Source organism: Salmo trutta, chromosome 26, assembly GCF_901001165.1.
Source record: "Salmo trutta chromosome 26, fSalTru1.1, whole genome shotgun sequence".
In the NCBI taxonomy this organism is placed as follows: Eukaryota; Metazoa; Chordata; class Actinopteri; order Salmoniformes; family Salmonidae; genus Salmo; species Salmo trutta.
In genome coordinates, this window is record NC_042982.1 from 24,477,337 (window position 1) to 24,499,078 (window position 21,742).

At 41.5% G+C, this 21,742-nt stretch overlaps 1 protein-coding gene across 2 annotated transcripts; it reads right to left on the reverse strand.

Moving 5' to 3' along the window:
- Positions 1 to 520: 520 nt before the first annotated feature.
- vmp1 (vacuole membrane protein 1) lies at positions 521 to 20,685 on the reverse strand. Of its 2 annotated transcripts, none has more exons than XM_029715412.1 (12): positions 20,629 to 20,685; positions 19,907 to 20,011; positions 18,850 to 18,982; positions 18,636 to 18,726; positions 18,145 to 18,255; positions 10,238 to 10,402; positions 9,725 to 9,856; positions 6,281 to 6,361; positions 5,969 to 6,085; positions 5,327 to 5,388; positions 1,498 to 1,600; positions 521 to 1,355 (listed from the first exon to the last, which is right to left on the reverse strand). In XM_029715412.1, the coding sequence occupies exons 2-12, from the start codon at positions 19,980 to 19,982 to the stop codon at positions 1,203 to 1,205; spliced, it is 1,224 nt and encodes a 407-aa protein (XP_029571272.1). In that variant the 5' UTR covers positions 19,983 to 20,011; positions 20,629 to 20,685; the 3' UTR covers positions 521 to 1,202. The 2 variants fall into 2 exon arrangements, with proteins under 2 accessions (XP_029571272.1, XP_029571273.1); XM_029715413.1 differs by lacking the exon at positions 20,629 to 20,685 and adding an exon at positions 20,513 to 20,576.
- Between the last annotated feature and the right edge of the window lie 1,057 nt (positions 20,686 to 21,742).

The following is a 21,742-nucleotide window of genomic DNA, read 5'->3' on the forward strand; positions in this document are numbered from 1 at the left end:
CACATGCTTTTAAAGGTTGTACCATAGTCAAGACAGCACTCTTCAGATGGTTAATACCCAGAACTTCAGACAGCTTACAGACTGTTGTCGCCATGTGATTCAAACAGTCAACACCAGTCTGATAAGCTATCTGACAGGATGGGAGAGGGAGTACAATACCTGCAACAACCAGGACCAGGTCTATACAAACCAGCTTCAGAAAACGTATTTTCCCGACAGGACAATAAGCTGTGATGATATACAACTCGCTCATATATCTAGTTTCAAATTACAACATATCAATTCCATATTTTCTCCAATTTACAATATAGCGATCCATATGCTTTGAGAATCTTGGCACTTACCTTTTGGATGTTAATTCTTTAAGAGGTTCAAGCATTTTTTTCAATCTTGGTGGTCATGAGTGCCTAAGCACTATTACCTCAACAGTAGAAGACTCTATATACAATAATATGGGGCAAGCTTACAAGAATGGAAGCAATTGTTTAAATAGTGAGAGAAACTCAGACATGGAAACAAGAATGATTTAGGCATTTTTATATATTCTGCTCAAAGACCGTCTAAATGTACAGATTAAAAATGACACTAAGTTAGCTGAGTGTTAAGTTACAAATCCTTTTTGTTCCGTTTTGGTCCAAGTTAGTTCGTCCAGATCATTCAGAATACATGTGCATACATACCGTCCCAAAAAATATTTCCAGGATGTGCAAACCAATTACACATTGATCCGTCTTGATATTGCTATTTCCAAGAAACACAAATGACAGATGGTCTATTTCTGATCAACAGGACAAAACACAAGAAAATGTAACCCTGAAAACGTCCTTAGCATCATACCAGCATACACAATGTCTGAGTCCATCCATACAGTGAAATATTTGGTACAAATCAAAGTCTAGTGATTAAGAACTGTGTTCAATGGAAGTAGGACCCTCCACCTTGCATAAGGCATTGCAGCTGGTATAGCTGCCAGCAAAACAGTTGACCTCCAGTTTCTGCTTAACTGCTCATAATATCCTATCATCAATCATCACACACTAAACACAGAAGGGGAAACTACAAAACCTTAAGGACAAACAAACAGTATACATCCGTAAGCAAACACAGAATAGTGCCAGTTCAGCCTCTTAAGAATGGAAAAGGGCGAGGTTAGTTTGAGACAGAGCCGAGGGACTCTCAGCAGTCAGTTGGTGAGTCTCTTATCACTTGGTTTTCTCCTCAGTGTACCTCTGCTGCCGACTCTGTTGTCGTCGCTTGGCGTAGCTCTGAGCCATGGAGTTGATGATGGAGAAGATAAAGTAACAGACCATGACCAGAACCACCTTCTCAAAGACCCATGCCAGCCAGTTCTCAGTCTGCACAGAGAGACATGCATACAGAGGAATATTACTCTTGACTAACACGAATGCATTACAATTTGTATTATCTTGGCAATCAATAAAATCACATGCTTGGTCTCGACTTAGGAAGGATGGATGATGGTAGTAGTGCTCTTACCGCCGGGGTGCCAGCGCCAGTGTGGTGGTGGAGTTTACTCCTTTGGGCCTCCAGGTACTCACTGAAGGGCTTCTGTATGGAGGGACCTACCCTTGGCAGAGACCTGACACAGTGGCAGGGCAAGGACATCCACAGGCAAGGGAGAGGCGAGGTGGGGGAAAAGAGGGAGGTAAAGACAGACAACATTATATCCCAGAGTACTTACCATATCAGCAGTATCCCTTCACATGGTAAAATAATGAGGCTTTGTAGAGGGAACCTTTGGTCCATAGGACCAGGGTTTAAAGAGAGCAGTCTACTGCTCATGATGTCGAGAGTTCCAATTTCTGTGTTTCTAGTTAGGCATCAAGTCTAGCTGGGAGTTGCCAGTGTAGTGGCTGAGAGCACACAGCAGAGTGAAGTGAGGCAGTCCTCATCTCTTATTTATTCCTGAGGTCCCTATAAGAAATCAGTCTGAGCCCAATAACCAGGAAGTGACTCGATATGCTGTCATCACAGCCTTATGGGTGAAAACAGATCAAACTAGGCGTGTTCATCAATATGACTGTCCATATATGGGAGGGAGAGCAAAGGATTAGATCACTGTGTGGGCCCCTCAGTTCATCAGGGCTCTTTACATTATAGTTACAGGGAATGCAGACATACATTTATTGGAAGAGAACCCTCAGACACCACAACTTGATGTACCCGAGTAACACCACAATAATTCATAGTTGGCAGTACTATACCAAAATAATTGGTATAGTTTAATCGATGTATCACAACCATCATTAAATACAATATACAACATTTTCTTAGACATGGTTACAGAGTTTTTTAAATGCAGGTGTTAATATAAACTTAATCTAAAACCTGACTAGACAGATTCAAGATAATCACTATCGGGGTAAAAAGTTAATTGGAATTGCTGATCTTAAACAAAGGGTTATGGCATGCCCATTCCCAGGCTAACTTTGAGTGACTCACTCAGCGACACAAACTGCTGCAATCACCAACAGTTCCGATTCAGCATTCAAGCACCAGTGTAACACATAATAGCGAGTCAGACCAGTCAAACAATTGCAATGGTAGCAAGCAATTGTTCTTTCTCATGCGACTCATTTTAACTGTGAATAAGATGGCACTATAAACTGATAATTAGTTGTAAGATTTGTATTTTATTTGTTAATGATTTTTAAAAAATTGGATGAGAAGAAGTAGTCAAGGAAGAGCTGAAAATGTTACCTCGTTATGTTAGATGGAAGTGATAATTTATTTTTCTTTCAAACAGTGGCTTGCGAAAGTATTCACCACCTTGGCATTTTTCCTATTTTGTTGCCTTACAACCTGGAATTAAAATGTATTTTTTGTGGGTTTGTATTATTTGATTTACACAACATGCCTACCACTTCGAAGATGCAAAATATGTTTTATTGTGAAACAAACAAGACAAAAAAAAATTAACTTGAGTGTGCATAACTATTCACCCCCCAAAGTCAATACTTTGTAGAGCCACCTTTTGCAGCAATTACAGCTGCAAGTCTCTTGGCGTATATCTCTATAAGCTTGGCACATCTAGCCACTGGGATTTTTCCCCCATTCTTCAAGGCAAAACTGCTCCAGCTCCTTCAAGTTGGATGGGTTCCGCTGGTGTACCACAATCTTTAAGTCATACCACAGATTCTCAAATTGGATTGAGGTCTGGGCTTTGACTAGGCCATTCCAAGACGTTTAAATGTTTCCCCTTAAACCACTCAAGTGGTTTAGCAGTATGCTTAGGGTCATTGTCCTGCTGGAAGGTGAACCTGTCACAGTCTCAAATCTTTGGAAGACTGAAACAGGTTTCCCTCAAGAATTTCCCTGTATTTTGCGCCGTCCATCATTCCTTCAATTCTGACCAGTTTCCCAGTCCCTGCAGATGAAAAACATCCCCAGAGCATGATGCTGCTACAACCATGCTTCACAGTGGGGATGGTGTTCCTGGGGTGATGAGGTGTTGGGTTTGCGCCAGACATAGCGTTTTCCTTGATGGCCTAAAAGATACACTTTTGTCTCATCTGACCGGAGTACATTCTTCCATATGTTAGGAGAGTCTCCCACATGCCTTTTGGTGAACACCAAACATGTATGCTTATTTTTTTCTTTAAGCAATGGCTTTTTTCTGACCATTCTTCCGTAAAGCCCAGCTCTGTGGAGTGTACGGCTTAAAGTGGTCCTATGGATAGACACTCCAATTTCTGCTGTGGAGCTTTGCAGCTCCTTCAGGTTCTCTTTGTTGCCTCTCTGATTAATGCCCTCCTTGCCTGGTCCGTGAGTTTTGGTGGGCGGCCCTCTCTTGGCAGGTTTGTTGTGGTGCTATATTCTTTCCATTTTTTAATAATGATTTAAAATGGTGCTCTGTGGGATGTTGAAAGTTTCAGGTATTTTTTTTATAACCCAACCCTGATCTGTACTTCTCCACAACTTTGTCCCTGACCTGTTTGGAGAGCTCCTTGGTCTTCATTGTGCCGCTTGCTTGGTAGTGCCCCTTGCTTGGTGGTGTTGCAGATGCTGGGGCTTTCAGAACAGGTGTGTATATACTGAGAACATGTGACACTTAAATAAAGTTCCCCTGTGTGCAATCTAACTAAATATGTGATTTCTGAAGGTAATTGGTTGCACCAGATCTTATTTAGGGGCTTCATAGCAAAGGGGGTGAAAACCTATGCACGTACCACTTTTACGTTTTTTATTTAAGAATTGTTTTGAAACAAGTAATTTTTTTCCTTTCACTACACCAATTTGGACTATTTTGTGTATGTCCATTACATGAAATCCATTTAAATTACAAATTGTAATGCAACAAGAAAGGAAAAACACCAAGGGGGACAAATACTTTTGCAAGGCACTGTACATTCTGCAGTTATTGTTTCCATGCTGCTGTCAGGGAGATTCTGGTGCAGTCAAAGCTAAACTGCTGTGAGTCAGAACAGATTCCATCTGATAGGTGGTCAGCCAGCCGTGTGGGGTCCTATGTGGGGAATTGGTTTGCGTGTAAGGGAAATAACCTTAATGGTAAACACACACATCTGACTTTGATGTTAAGCTTTTATGATGGTATTTGTTCAGAATGATCAACAACTTTTTCACCATAGAATCAGACAAAAATGTAGGCTACACTCTGCCCATTGGCTGCTTTGCATATTCAAGCCTGTCTCAAAATACAACACTGCCCCTTTAAGGCTCTCCTGGAGGATGGTTGACCACCCTTGGTAGCATATAAAATACTGCAACATTACAATTATAACAAAATACTTGGTCTTATTAAATAATTCCCTCCAGGGCTCGAAATTAAGGGCGTCCCGTCGACAAATACTTTATGTCTACGGTACAAAACAGACTCTTGGACAGTTCTGGGAAGATTCATACAACCACTGCACAAAATAAAAAAAGCAATGATGCTGATGCAACAGATCAGACAGTTTAGCTTAGAATGTTGATACAGTAGTTTTATTTCTTAATATTATATGTGCACATGGCTGTAGGCTGTGCGCAAATGTTCCAAAATGCAATTAGTGGGAAAACACCGCTCACTACATAGAACATGAGAAAAATGCTGGTTTCAATGGCATAGGCTATTAGACCTAAGTGTTTATAAAATAATTCCCTCAACATTTCTATGGTCTTATTTTGGTTCAGCTACTTTGAAATCTGGTTTTAAACAATTTTTTATTTTATTTTTACTTAAGAGGACAAGCATCCACGTTGAGCCCCTGCCCCCCCAGGAAAGCACAGAGGAAGAATACTGACTGGGCAAAGAAAAGCACCTCTCTCTTCATCTATACGCATACATTAACAGACACATACTCACCCGATCAGAGACACCATCTGTTCCACTATGTGCTTGCTGAACGTTATAATAACAAACAGTTTCTGTGGGAAGACAAATGAATCAACTGGGTGATTAGTGATCAGTCTCAGTTAGAGACACAGACAGTGAGAACCTGAGTCGCCATCTGCACCGAGTTGGGGGACATATCCTATGAACACAGTGACACATGCCATCCCAGCCAAATCTGGACAGTAAAAGACCCATGAGGTCTGAGGGAGAAGAACAAAGCCTCCCCCGGACCCTGGTCCTCCTCAACCCTGGAGGGCTTTGTCAGAACTGGTGAGATCACTGGCTGGTACCACGGAGAAGAATTGGTCTGGTTAGACGGCTCAGCTCTCACCATCACGACTCACAGAGAGACACAGTCAGTCTCTCACCGTCTGGGAGTAGATTAGTCACTGTGGCAGACTCAACAATAAAGCCTACAATTAAGAGTTTGATCTGGTTTACAAAAAGCAATGGCTCTCATTAAAGTGCTCTCCATACTCCTTTCATTTGGAATGGTCTTCTACAGCAGCACTCGAAGTACTTCAACACACAGAAACCATGGAATTACAGCCAACTGAACATATTCTGACATTGTCTGAATGTCTAATTGGTTAGTACAACTAAAATATTTACTTGTATGTGCATCTTGACGATGGCTTTCCCAATAAGCGTCGCTCCAAAGAAGGTCCAAAATGGTACCAGGAAGTGGCCACATGTTATACCAGCCAGGTCAAACAGAGGATTAGGTATCTGAAAGACAGGTTGTAACATGTGAAAATATATCCTGTAATAGAGGAGTTTAAGGTTTACCTTCATTGCCATAACTTCATTGCAACCAACATCAACATTCAGTGATGCGCTTTAATAATAAAGGCCTCAACTTTAAAAAAACAGTACAAGATAACAGAGTGCACGTCAAGTCATCAAATGTAGGTTTGGACTTACCGAGGCGCAGGCTAGAATCCCAAAGAATCCCACTTTCTGCACCATGTTCTGAACGCCCAGTTTTGCTCTTGTGACAAAATCCTGGAAACATAATTCAACAGTTTATTATCAAATATTACATTTATGCTTAACACATTAACAATTTCTTCAATAATATCATGATATATAACCAAACTGAAAAACAAGTCTAATGTAATTCTGAAAAGGGTGTTACTTGATAAAGAATTCATGTGGTATAACAAACGCTATCAGATGGGCTATTATCTTTTCCTTTGATCTCTTTTAGCAGCTCTGCTAAAAGTCCAAGCCAAGAGTTGTTGGCAAAGAACTGTTGAACTCTTTTGATCTGATTGATATACACTATATTAAAATCAATGACGTCTTCAGTGATAATGTGTCAACCCTTGCCCTAAAACTATTCAGTTGTAAACGTCAGGTCAAAAACATCTGACATGAATCTCTATATCGAGACCTTAGGACTTACTACAAGGTTCCATCTGACATTTGTCAAAAAGGAGTTATTCACATAGAGTTTAGGAAGTCCTTCACTTGTAAAATGTGTCAGATTTGTGAAAAAGTCCATTTAAAATGAAAAAATCTGAATCTGTGCAAACACCTTTGAACTTGGTGCTATAAAGGTTATATCTGCAATCCAATCACACAGAGCTGGGTTGTCAATAAAACATTTTTTATGTCGATGTACTTTTTGAATCATGAAAGAGGAAGACATCACAAAACAGTCTGGGACTTGAAAAATACTAATCTCAAAACCATACATTTTTCAGATAGAACTTTCTAGAACCAAGTCCTTTGTTCATATCACAGGTTTTGCAATTACTTAGATTTTTTTTCACCACTTTTTCAGAAAAATGGCCATCACTTAAGCTCTTTATGTCAAACATAAATACAGGTGCCTTAAGGCATGTTTAAGAACCATTGGAGAGGCATTGCATTTTTGTCTTGTTCGATATCAATATGAAAACCTTAAATTAAAAATAAATAAATAATAATAATTAACCTTTATTTAACTAGGCAAGTCAGTTAAGAACAAATTCTTATTTACAATGACGGCCTAGGAACAGTGGGTTAACTGCCTTGTTCAGGGGCAGAATGACAGATTTTTAGCTTGTCAGCTCGGGGGTTTGATCTAGCAACCTTTCGGTTACAGCCCCAACGCTCTAACCACTAGGCTACCTGCCACCCCTTAATTTATTTTTTAGTTTATTTTATTTCACCTTTATTTAACCAGGTAGGCAAGTTGAGAACAAGTTCTCATTTACAATTGCGACCTGGCCAAGATAAAGCAAAGCAGTTCGACAACATACAAAAACAGAGTTACACATGGAGTAAAACAACATACAATCAATGATACAGTAGAAAAAAATAAGACTAGATACAATGTGAGCAAATGAGGTGAGATAAGGGAGGTAAAGGCAAAAAAAGGCCATGGTGGCAAAGTAAATAAAGTATAGCAAGTAAAACACTGGAATGGTAGATTTGTTATTTGAAGAAAGTTCAAAGTTAAAATATAAATAATATGGTGCAAAGGAGCAAAATAATAAATAAAATAAATAAATACAGTAGGGGAAGAGGTAGTAGTTTGGGCTAAATTATAGATGGGCTATGTACAGGTGCAGTGATCTGGGAGCTGCTCTGATAGCTGGTGCTTAAAGCTAGTGAGGGAGATAAGTGTTTCCAGTTTCAGATTTTTGTAGTTCGTTCCAGTCATTGGCAGCAGAGAACTGGAAGGAGAGACGACCAAAGGAGGAGTTGGCTTTAGGGGTGACCAGAGAGTTATACCTGCTGGAGCGTGTGCTACAGGTGGGTGCTGCTATTTACATTTACATTTAAGTCATGGTGACCAGTGAGCGGAGATAAGGGGGGACTTTACCTAGCAGGGTCTTGTAGATGACTCGGAGCTAATGTGTTTGGCGACGATTATGAAGCGAAGGCCAGCCAACGAGAGCGTACAGGTCGCAGTGGTGGGTAGTATATGGGGCTTTGGTGACAAAACGGATGACACTGTGATAACAAGCTGGATGCAGTCTGAGTAGGGTATTGGAGGCTATGTTGTAAATGACATCGACGAAGTCGAGGATTGGTAGGATGGTCAGTTTTACGAGGGTATGTTTGGCAGCATGAGTGAAGGATGCTTTGTTGCGAAATAGGAAGCCAATTCTAGATTTAACTTTGGATTGGAGATGTTTGATGTGAGTCTGGAAGGAGAGTTTACAGTCTAACCAGACACCTAGGTATTTGTAGTTGTCCACAAATTCTAAGTCAGAACCGTCCAGAGAAGTGATGCTGGACAGGCGGGCAGGTGCAGGCAGCGATCGGTTGAAGAGCATGCATTTAGTTTTACTTGTATTTAGGAGCAGTTGGAGACCACGGAAGGAGAGTTGTATGGAAGGACTATTTCACTAAAACTACAAACATACCACATTTTATTGATAACTAGCAAGTTGTTTACTGACTTTGGGTGTCAGTGACCAGATATATATATTTAGTTTACTCATCCAGAGCTAAGCTTTAGCAATGTTTCTAGTTCTGCATAGGATATAGTGTATTGTTGTTATTTTAGTGAACTAATGACTGTGTAATGAACATTAATATATTTGCTGATGTGATTATAAAGAAGGAAGGGTATTCTCTTTATTTAATCATTAACATGTCTACCTATTGAAATAATTGTAACATTCTGTGCCAGATAGAACCTTATGGCTGAACCTATATTGACATTTCAGAAACTTTTTACAAATGTTGGATTGGGTTTGGATACTCTGTAATTTAGGTACCTTTAAGGTGAGGACCTTAAATGGGTTATGAAAGAATAATTCACTACCAAACAGTTCTGAGATGTTGAATGTAAAAACTTTGATACTCAATATCTCAAAACTATGCTTTGCGCAGATAGAACCTTATAGTCCCAAGGTCACAATATCTTAATAATAAATGAGTATGCAGTGGTACACACATTTACTAGTAAAGACATGATAAGATATTTCTTTATTTCAGATTCCATTAAGTGAGACTAGACTGGAGGAAAATCTGATTCTTAATCTAAGCTCTTTTTTTTAATCTAAGCTCTCTGGCTGTCATGTCAGTAGCCTGTTCACATTGCCTGTCCTTCAATTGAAAGGATCATGAAAGAAAGGCCTTAGGGATGATTAAAGGGGAGCTTGTTTCACCGTGACTCACTCCACTAGCAACGCTGTTACTGGAAATGGTGGGAGGAGGGGCTTTCAGAGAAGTCATGTGATAACTGGAAGCCAATCACAGGCCACATAGAGAAGTCAGTAGATAGTGATGGACAGTTAGGTAGAGTTCCATCCCCAAATAAAATACTAAATGAGAGTATATAAGACTCCAGAGACTTGGGTGGAATGGGGCATTCAAGAGGCAGGCTACTACACTGTGAGAGGGGAGGAAAGAGTCCCCACTCACCTGAGCAGTCTGTGCCTGCTCCAGCATCTCCTCAAACTCCTCATAGTCTTCGTCGTCTGGGTCTGCTCCAGATAGCCTGGCTGCTCGGGCCATGAAGTAGGGGGGCAACTCCCCAATGGCTGTGCCTGCACCCTGGAGAGACAGTCACACACTGGTTTAGTTTAGCACTGGTTCATACCAGAGTCAAGCCTAGCTCTATGGTCTCTCACTACTAGAGAATCTCTTTGGTGAGGTTACGTGAGGTCAACTGAAGACTACCCATGTTGAGCCCTCAAGATGCCCCGATTGTGCTAAACCCAAAAGAGCGGTTTCCCCAGGCACAGATTAAGTCCTGGACCAAAAAACAAAAACGTTTTAAAAATGGACCTTCCCCATTGAGCTTGCTTTTTTTGTCCAGGACTAGGCTTAATCTGTGTCTGGGAAACCACCCCATAGAGTTCACTAGAACGTTGAACCTAGACTTTAGGTTAATTCTACTTATTTTTGCCATTGAAGAAAAGCATGTTTACTCACCCACATACAGGCTTCCAGGCGGACCTTTGAGACAATGGACCAGAGTGAGATGCTGCCCTCCACTCCTCCGTCTGGACAGATGATCTGGTCTGGGTAGGGGGGCTCGGGGAAGTCTGTAGAACCACACTCGTACGCAGCCAGGGTGACTGATGCTATGTGTGGACCCTGAGAGCCAGAGGATAGATGGGTATTCCATAATTCAACTGAACATGTACAGTTGACACACACTAGAGCTGGGATGATAAACCGAAAATTACAGACACCACCTTCTTAGCGAAGCATTTAGCTTAATTTGTTGATTTTGCTACACAACAATGCAATCTGAAAAGCACATGACCTTTGCTCAAAATGCTATTGTGGGACAAAGACAGTTTTCAAAGCAACTACTGTTGTTCTAGTTACAGAGGCAATTCACAGCTTTCTGTGAGTATGTCAATGCGTTTCTCACCTCATAACATTGAGTTCATAACACCACTTTACAACCGGTGTAGGCTTTAGTTAGTATGGTTTTGATGCGCCCGCAGAGCCCAGTGCGCCATTTGCCTACATCAAGTAGCATAGGCCTAGCGCTGGAAAGTGTTTGTAGGACATTAGACTACATTTACTGATAGATTCATCGATTAGTCTAAATGGCTATCTAGCTACAATATCATATTTAGAGTTTTGAGTTCCCACTTCCTCAGCTGGTGAATAATAGGCTATAGCTTGTAGGCCAATATGTACAAAGATGTCAGCAGATTCTCTACAGAGCCAAAAATAAATCTGATAATTACAGATCCTATTTTGACAGGTTGCACATCAAAATATCAATCATGCATTTGCTGGATATGTTAGATGAAATCAAGGCTACAACCTCAGTTGTCTTACTTGGCACTGGAGAAATAAGTTGTCTAGAGCCGCATCGCTAATGTAAAGTAACTGTAGAGCAAACATTTAATAGCAATATGACTTTTTGTACACAGCTCTAGCACTTACCCCCCCAAAAAATAGTGTTGTAATTTATTGCTGGTTTATCGTTATTGGGGGGGGGGGAATGGGTCAATTTATTGCGATATGGATTTTTGTCCATGTCGCCCAGCTCTAGCCACCTGGCTTCATTAACAAGGGCAGTCAGGGCACCTGAAACCACAACACAGGAAGCCTAGTATGCCGTATCCTATTGAGATACCAAAGTGACAGGAGATAGACAGAAGACAATTAGTCAGGGCTGGTCACCATAGCTCTCCTTGAGAAAGCGAGCAGACATGCTGAGGAGTCTTCTTTTCACAATACGGGTTCACAAGGTCTCAATCCCTGCCTTTCCATTCCTTCCATTACAAATCTATACTCGTTTCGCCATGATGGTGAGTCAATGATAACAAAACAACACCTTTTCATTATTTGGAAAGAAATAATCCACGAAACACAGCAAATGAAATGCACGGTGGCCATTGCCTTGAATGTTTAGCAAAATAAGAAAAACAGTCCCTACATTTCCATCTGAATCCAGCATCACCAGACTCATGAATCATACAATTATGCCTGTAACCCCCAGCTAAATGGGAGTATGGTATCTGCTCCTTACTATGGGGTATCTAATTCTTTAGGTCTGAGGTAAATCCATAGCAGCTCTTTAGAGGGCAGATGTTTCTGGCACCATTGAACTTGGTACTGTCCAACATGTTGACCTCACCTCAGTATGGTAAAGTGTGCACAAAGCCTAACTATTTTATCAGGGAGCACAACCTCGTCATTCTCCAGATAGTAGGAGGATATATTATTTTTAAGTGGAGAGTACAAAAAACAGTTAAGCAAGCACTCTCTCATATCAGCACATATTTACACAAGTGGTTGATATTTTAGTGATGCCTTGATTGAAATATAAAGCAAACATACTGGTAATATCCACATGAACATTTGTACAATACAAGTAGGCCTACCGCTATAGAAATCATGACACTGCATCTTTGAATGAATATAGCATAATTTAAGTGTTTATAAGTTGCATTAGACAAAGTGGGGCCAACCACTATACAAATCATGATACTGACACTGTCTTTATGAATTCATATTGAATAATTTGAGTGTTTGTAAGTTGCATTAGAGAGCTACAGTTTCTAATTTTGGAGAAGATGACTGAAAGCTGATGGAAATAACCACCCTCACACTGAGTGGGGAGATGTGGGAAAGGTCATACACATGTCTAGGGAAGATGACATGTCATGAGGTCAACACCACCAACACTACCAGAGGCTGTGGTTTACAGGCATGTCTCTACTAGTGGGTTTAGGTAGTGTTTAGTGAGGAAAATGGGTCGTTAGGCATAGAATTGGAAAGGCTATCAAAGTAAATTGTATTTCCAAAGCAGTTATTTCAAAAGTTTAGTAGAAACCTTGCAATTTCCTATTTGTAAATGTGGAGCTGTTGACTCAAGGGTATCTATATCATAAGATCTAGTGAACAATGGCCACCTCACTGAAAAAAAATGGGGACCTCGGCAGAATCACTTCCTTGTCTTCGTCACAGTTGAATGCTTCATTTCACCACAGCCAAGATGGATGTCACAAACATACCACACAGTGAGGAAGGAGCGTGACTCAACCGCAGTCACACTATGATCACTCATCATGAACTAGGGCTGTGGCGGTCATGGAATTGTCGGACGGTAATTGTCATGCAAATAACTTCTGTTCCACACTATCCCAAAGATGGTCTATTGGGTTGAGGTCTGGGGACTGCGCTGGCCACTCAAGTAAACTGAACTCGCTGTCATGTTCCATGCAATGTTTTTCCACTCCTCAATTGTCTAGTGTTGTTGATCGCGTGCCCACTGGAGCTGCTTCTTCTTGTTTTTAGCTGATAGGAGTGGAACCCCGTATGGTCGTCTGCTGCAATAGCCCATCTGTGACAAGGATCGACAAGTTGTACGTTCAGAGATACCATTCTGCACCATTATTTGTCTGTTTGTGGCCTGCCTGTTAGCATGCACGATTCTTGCCATTCTCATCAAACGAGCCGTTTTCACCCACAGGACTGCCGCGGAGTGGTTGTCTCATCATTCTCGGTAAACCCAAGACAAAAGATGTGTGTGAAAAGCCCAGGAGAGCGGATGTTTCTGAGACACTGGATCTGGCGTACCTACCACCGACGATCATACCACGCTCAAAGTCACTTAAGTTACTCATTTTGCCAATTCTAGCGTTCAATCGAACAGTAACTGAATCCCTAGATGCCAGTCTGCCTGCTTTATATAGCAAGCCACGACCACGTGACTCACTGTCTGTAGGAGCTATCCATTTTCGTTAACGGGGTGGTGTACCTAATAAACTGGGAGTATATTGTTACTTTTTCCTCAACTTGTTTCTCTTAACTTTATAGCAAGTCAAGCTAGCTTGCACTGCAGAGCAGCTAGTTAACTAGCCAACTAAATGCTAGGCTGAAGATACCAGTGTAGCTAGTGACCTCCACCTAATAATCATCATAAAAAACAAACGTCATTACCATCACAATAAACTTAAAACGGGAGGCAACTGTCATAATATAATTGGCTTAACAGCCCATGTGTATTATTCAAGTCATCAATGGACTCTAGCGGCAGTTAGCCTAGTGGTTAGAGCGTTGGACTAGGAACCGAAAGGTTGCAAGATCGAATCCCCGAGCTGACAAGGTAAAGATCTGTCGTTCTGCCCTTGAACAAGGCAGTTAACCCACTGTTCCTAGGCCATCATTGAAAATAAGAATATGTTCTTAATAAAGGTAAAATAAAATAGCTGGACTGAAAACTCAATGTTTGAAAAATGTCAAAGTATGCTTCGTCTGTCTGACAATGGAGCCTTCAAAAGGGGGCATTGCGATTCCTCCCAGTTGTGGACGTCCCCAATGAAATGCATGACATCCGGCGTAACAGTGTACTTATGGGTAATGTGAACGAGGCTTAAGTCTGCAACTCAAATGATTTGAAATAGTTCCATGAAAGTCATGAACTCTGCTCTTTCTGGCACAGGCTACACACACTTCAGTCTCTACTTCACAATTTGACAAGCACTTGATAATATTCTCACCTATCAGACTATTCTTAATACTACTACAACAGCTCTGACGCTCATTGTTTGTGGCAGGGCTTGAAAACTATTATTACGGACTACAAAGGGAAACCCAGACGCGAGCTGCCCAGTGATGCGAGCTTACCAGACGAGCTAAAATACTTTTATGCTCGCATCGAGGCAAGCAACACTGAAGCGTGCACGAGAGCACCAGCTGTTCTGGTTGACTGTGTAATAACACTCTCGGTAGCCGATGTGGGCAAGACCTTTAAACAGGTCAACATTCACAAATCCGCAGGGCCAGACGGATTACCAGGACGTGTACTCAAAGCATGCGCGGACCTACTGGCAAGTGTTTTCACTGACATTTTCATCCTCTCCCTGTTTGAGTCTAATACCTACATGTTTCAAGGAGACCACCATAGTCCCTGTGCCCAAGGAAGCATAGGTAACCTGCCTAAATGATTACCGCCCCGTAGCACTCACGTCGGTAGCCATGAAGTGCGTTGAAAAGCTGGTCATGGCTCACATTAACAGCGTCCCCCCGGACACCCTAGACCCACTCCAATTTGCATACCACCCCAACAGATCCACTGATGATGCAATCTCAATCGCACTCCACACTGCCCTTTCTCACCTGGACAAAAGGAACACCTATGTGAGAATGCTGTTCATTGACTACAGCTCAGCATTCAACACCATAGTGCCCACAAAGCTCATTATTAAGCTAAGGACCCTGGGACTAAACACCTCCCTCTGCAACTGGATCCTGGCCTTCCAGACGGGTCGGCCCCAGTTGGTAAGGGTAGGCAACAACACGTCTGCCACACCGATCCTCAACACTGTGCCCCTCAGGGGTGTGTACTTAGTCCCCTCCTGTACTCCTTGTTCACCCACGACTGCGTGGCCAAACACGACTCCAACACCATTAAGTTTGCTGACGACACAACAATGGTAGGCCTGATCACCGACAAGACAGCCTATAGGGAGAAGGTCAGAGAACTGGCAGTGTGGTGCCAGGACAACAACCTCTCCCTCAATGTGAGCAAGACAAAGGAGCTGATCGTGGACTACAGGAAAATGCGGGCAAACAGGCCCCCAGTGACATCGACGGGCCTGTAGTGGAGCGGGTCGAGAGTTTCAAGTTCCTTGGTGTCCACATCACCAACGAACTATCATGGTCCAAACACACCAAGACAGTCGTGAAGAGGGCACGACAAAACTTTTTCCCCCTCAGGAGACTGAAAAGAATTTTGCATGGGTCCCCAGATCCTCAAAAAGTTCTACAGCTGCACCATCGAGAGCATCCTGACCGGTTGCATCACCGCCTGGTATGGTAACTGCTCGGCATCTGACCGTAAGGCGCTACAGGGGGTAGTGCGTACAACCCAGTACATCACCGGTGCCAAGCTTTCTGCCATCCAGGACCTATATAATAGGCGGTGTCAGAGGAAAGCCCATAATCGTCAGAAACTCCAATCACCCAAGTTATAGACTGTGATCTCTGCAACCACATGGTAAGCGATACCAGAACGCCAAGTCTAGGACCAAAAGGCTCCTTAACAGCTTCTACCCCCAAGCCATAAGACTGCTGAACAGCTAATCAAATGGCCACCGAACTATTTACATTGACACCCCCCCATGCAGTTACTTCACCCCTACCTACAAATTACCTCAACTAACCTGTACCCCCGCACATTGACTCGGTACCGGTACCCCCTGTATATAGCATCGTTATTGTGTTACTTTTTATCTTTAGTTTATTTGGTAAATATTTGAACTATCCTTGAACTGCACTGTTGGTTAGGGGCTTGTAAGTAAGCATTTCACATTAAGGTCTACACTTGTTATATTCGGCGCATGTGACAAAAAGTTTGATTTCATTAGAATTAAAATATGGTCTTTACATATAGCCTACTAATTTTAACACAAGTGTTTAAAACAGCCTCAATTTGTCGTAGATTCTACAAGGTGTTGAAAGCGTTCCACAGGGATACTGGCTCATGTTGACTCTAATACTTCCCACAGTTGTGTCAAGTTGCTGGATGTCCTTTGAGTGGTGGGCCATTTTTGTGAAAAACCCAGCAGCGTTACAGATTTTCATACTAACCGGTGCGCCTGGCACCTACTGCCATATCTCGTTCAAAGGCACTTCAATATGTTGTCTTACCCATTCACCCTCAATGGAACGCATACACAATCCATGTCTCAAGGCTTAAAAATCCTCCTTTAACCTGTCTCCTTATTTATTTATTTTAAAAGCCCCCCCCCCAAATAACATAGCCTGCACTTGAATAGAAAATGGAGGAAGCTCTTCCCTCAGTCTCTCATTCACAATTTGAATTAGCAATAAAAAAATTGAGCAATAAATAGCAGCACAAGAAAGCTTGGATCCTCTTTTAAAATAGTGGTCGGTCAAAACTCTACACACACGATTGTGCAATGACTGGGTTTATAAGAACACGTGTCACTAGACTCTGTAGGCTGTAGGCTCTCCAACTCTGTTCCAGGGATCCTTAGGTCTATAGGCTATGCTTAGAGTTATTTGGCCACTTTAGTTGCGCTACGAACCTTGTCAAAACATACAGGCCTATTGGCTAGGATACAAGATGCATGTGACTATGATTTGAAAAAGTCGCAAAAAGTGTCTTCCCTTAGACTGCACATGCTGACCATCATTCACAAGTGATTATTATTATTATTATTATTATTATTTCACTCAGACTATTCTCAATTTAATTTTGTCTTTACATATGCCAAATAATGTGTGTGAAATTAGTTTTGATTTAGAATGGGCCATTATCAAGCACCTGTAGGAACAGGGGGGGAAAAAAGACGTCATAGTGAATGGAGGACACTTTTCCCATGGTTCATTTTCATGCCAGATAACCTACTCCGGTTGTAAAATAAGCAATGTGCTTAATATTAGGAAAGTTGAGAAATAAATAAAGTAGGCCTAGCCTATAGAAAGCTGATAAGATCCTCTTCAATAGAGGCCATCAAAATTATTTTTTGCATAGCCTATAGAAATGTTGCGCATCATGGGCTTATATTAACACTTATTTCATTCTATGCATCAACCAGCTATGAGGAGCTGGCTCTCGCTGCGCAACAGGTGATCCTATTCTGCTCAAACTCAATGTCAGGGCTCTCTTTCAGTGTTTGATTTGATTTTCGATTGCATTTGCATTGATGTCAGAGTGATTATAGGAACAGATCGTTGAGTACCAGGTCATTAGCAACCGGCCGTTAGCAAGTTTGGTAGGCTACTAATGACCATCAGTGGCATCAGAGCGCAGTTTTGGAAAAGCCAAGTTACCGTGACTCAACGGTCACATGGAATTTGACTGCGGGTGTAGCGATAATACGGTCACTGTAACAGCCCTAATCAGGGCCCAGTTTCTCAAAAGTTATCTATTTGGACTTAGTTCAGATAGATAACTTTTGAAAAACTGTGCCCAGAGGTGAAAGGCAGATCTATGGACAACTGAACACAAAGAATGAGATAGGAAGTATGAGGCCACCCACTGGACAAACTGTGGATATGTATTACATTTCTGGTAGTGGTCAGCATTAAATATCACTCAGATGATGGAAATATCCTGTGCACAAAATATGTCCCTCTTGCTCAAAGAGGACAAGGACAAGCCTGTCATCTAATTCAACGTAACTATATATTTTTGTATCTATTGTGCCAGTTATGGAACAACAAGCAGAGCTAACAGACTGACAAAAATATCCAATGTCACATACTGTGCCAGCATTCTCAGATAAGTAATTACTACAGAGATACAGCAGGCTTTTCCACTGTCTGAGCGTGATAAGTTAGCTTATGTTTTTGTTGGCACAGCTGACAGGCAAGGGAAGGGTGGTTATCTTACTTACCAGGTATAGTAGGAAGGTATGTAGGCCAGTCCCAAGGCCTACTGAGGACAGGATGCCCAAACCTACCCAGTAGGCACACCACAGGAATCTCTTCTCCAGGTACTGCACATACTGCAAAGGAGAACAGACAGGAGGGGGAAAGAGAAGTAGAAAAAGCTTTAGGCTTTTGCATGGACATAGATAGCCATAACATACTACTGCAAAATACATTTATCCTTTGGAGAGAACATTGGTGACCTATGTTATGCTAAGGATAGTGGTGAAAAAAGAGGAAATGTAAAAATTGTACACCATAATATCAACATATACATTTTGTTACATCCAATGTATTGGCCTGAGCCTCAAGCAAAAAATGGCTCCTCCTCAGATGACCTTTCCTCTAGAAATGCTGTGTATCTGAATGAACAGTTACTTATCTTTAACCATTAAACATCTCAAATAAATCAATTACAGAGGAGGTGATAGAGGTTTCTGTTTCTCTCCTTCCTTACCTTCTGGTGTGCTCCCTCAGTGGAGTAGGCAAGGGAGAAGAGTGAACACAATACCAGGATCAAGAACACTGTACCCCTTCTTTGCCATAACCTATAGAGGGGAGAAGTAAAACAGTTTATTAGGTACGACTACTTAATGACTAGACTGGCAAACTGAAAAAAAGCTTTCAACTGATCAGTTGATTTCTAGTTTTACTGTTAAGTATTGGTTTACTTTAATGTCCATTTCTTTAGTGTGATGAAGGTTTCCAGGAGGAAGTAGTGCAGTGTGACGATAGGCCTCCTCCACAGCACCAGAGCGAGACGCTCCTCCCGATCTTTCTGCCTCCTCTCACTCACCGCAGAGTCTGTAGATACCAGAGCACACTCGTGAGGTCAGACTAACTTATAAAGTGGGATAGTTTTTAAAAAGCTACTGCAATATCCCATTATTTTGCTGGACACCAGGCGGTGTCAGAGGAAAGCCCTAAAAATTGTCAAAGACTCCAGTCACCCTAGTCATAGACTGATCTCTCTGCTACCGCACTGCAAGCGGTACCGGAGCGCCAAGTCCAAGAGGCTTCTAAAACAACTTCTACACCCAAGCCATAAGACTCCTGAACATCTAATCAAATGGCTACCCAGACTATTTGCATCCCCCCCCCCCCTTTACACTGCTGCTACTCTCTGTTATTATCTATGCATAGTCACTTTAATTCTACCTACATGTACATACTACCTCAACTAACCGGTGCCCCCGCGCATTGAATTTGTACCAGTACCCCCTGCATATAGCCTCGCTATTGTTATTTACTGCTGCTCTTTAATTATTTGTTATTTTTATTTGTTACTTTTTTTGTTGTATTTTCTTAAAACTGCATTGTTGGTTAAGGGCTCGTAAGTAAGCATTTCACTCTAAGGTCTACACCTGTTGTATTCTGCGCATGTGACAAATACAATTTAATTTGACAGACTATCGTGACTTTCACAAAGTCATGTGACTGTCTAGGCCTAAGTAGGAACATAAAACTAGCAATTGGTTGTGTTCTATAGTCTAGACCTTTTAATCATTTAGTAGTTAATTAACTATGGAATAAATTAGTACCCAACAGCTTGGGACCATTCTGGCAATTCTGGAATGTTGCAAGAAGAACTGCCAAGAGAATAATTTTTGCCGTTGCTGCTTACCAATAGCAACACACACCATTCTCCTTCCTTGGTAAAATTGTTTATCTATTCTCCATAAAAACACAGCCTAATGCTGGTTCAGTTGGAGAAGTTTCAAAACCAACCTGCAAAATGTCCATTCTGTTTGTCTTTGGTTCCTCGCTTCTGTGGTTGTTCACAGCTTGCCCCATTCTTTGCCATCTCATTCACTGTTGAATCGACCAGACAACCTGAAGACAAGACCAGCAAATACGTTTTTTGGGGGGTTTTGGCCTCTATCAACGGTAGGAAGCACATTAGCTAGTTATTGCTTGTCACTAAATGACAGCTAATGGAAGATGTTGCCACACGCTAAAGTTGGCTAGCTAACCGGCATTCAAGCTAACAAACAGCTGATAACAAGTAACCCTTATTCACGACTCAAACTCCATTGGATTACATTGACCGGCTGTATAAACCACCATGGGGTTTCAAGAACTAGCTAGCAAGTAGCGTGTGTAATATCACTCCCTTAGCTAGCTGGCTGGAGTGACTTTATAAAAACATAGTTAGCTACAATTAATTGTTCAATGTTTCTAACTATGAATAACGGATTATAAACTACAGTAACCCATTGCATGTTGACGTCGCTAGTTGGCCAGATAGCTCTGTCTAGCTAAGTGGCTAGCTAACGACACTGTGGAAATAGTATAGGCTACAACAACCATGGAAACATGTTAGGATCTAGTTACTTCAGTTGTTGTGTTGACTGTAATGCCACAACTCTGTTCACATTCGAAAATGATACATATTCTAGACAAATATAAATGTGTTAGTCACACAAATTGAATGAAATGATCTGTCATACCTCCGAATCTTCTTCCTGGAGGAATGTTCTTCTTCTATGGTATATTGGCGATCGCACAACTTAATGTGGATCCCGCCACCTACTGTGCGGGGTGGAAACAGGATTCCCAAAAATGTAACAAAATCCCCCCCCCAAAGAAACTACCAAACTACCAAAAAAATTAACTAAACCAAATCAAACAACTTTTCAGTAAAAAATAAAACAGATCTTATTCCTACACAGGCTCAAGGGGAACCTGGGAGGGTGGGTCTTCCGGTGCCAGTACTCCTTGCAAGTCTTTAGATGTAAAATCCTTAAGTCCCAAAACCTTTTCTGCCGCAGCCACAATAATGTCCAGTTTCTTAGACTTCTTTGAGACTTGTGCTGTACAGTTTATACATGTGGCAATGAACGCCACAAAATCCACCTTTTTAACACACAGGGTATCTTTTGACTGGAAGCAAACATTTACTACAGGCTGTGGTGCATTCACTACCATACAGTATCTTCACTTGTTTTCTCAATTATTTTAATCGCCTCCACATAAGAGATTCGATTGACCGCTCAAACTTTTGCCACCTTAGTCTCCTTCACCCTTACAGGGCACTCCAGGAACACCTAAAACAACAAGACTGACAGACTTTCTTATTTTTCTCCATTCATCCAGCGGGTCAGACGCTCAGCACCAACCACCAGTGTTGGGGAGTACAAAAAATTACAACAAAAACTGTAATTGTAATCCATTACGTTACCAGCAAAAATATTGTAATCAGATTACATATACAATAGGTCTATAGTAACTGCAGCAAATGGCATTCAATTTTCACATGTAAATAGCACTTTTCAGTAGTGCTGAAAGCATGCCATTCCATGGCGCAGCATTTATTTTTCAACTCGAATCAATGAGCCCAATCAGTCCTCCATGACAACAATATCATAAACGACAGAGTATGGCTGGCTAATAAGTCCTTTGTTTTGGGGTTATGCTCAGGTAAAACAATTTGGCTAATCTATACTTCCATATTTCCATGTCCTATTCTTGAAGATCAAGGGGTATAACATTTATTGGAATGACTGGAATTCTGATAGACTTTGGTTTTTAATGTAAAGATATAATTTAATCGTATTATTATAT

Coding starts and splice junctions, on each gene's coding strand:
- vmp1 (XM_029715412.1), bottom strand. CDS start 19,982: ATGGCAAAGAATGGGGCAAGCTGTGAACAACCACAGAAGCGAGGAACC. Junction 18,983..19,906: donor ACAGAATGGACATTTTGCAG/GTTGGTTTTGAA, acceptor TGGTATCTACAG/ACTCTGCGGTGAGTGAGAGG. Junction 1,356..1,497: donor CTGGCGCTGGCACCCCGGCG/GTAAGAGCACTA, acceptor CTCTCTGTGCAG/ACTGAGAACTGGCTGGCATG.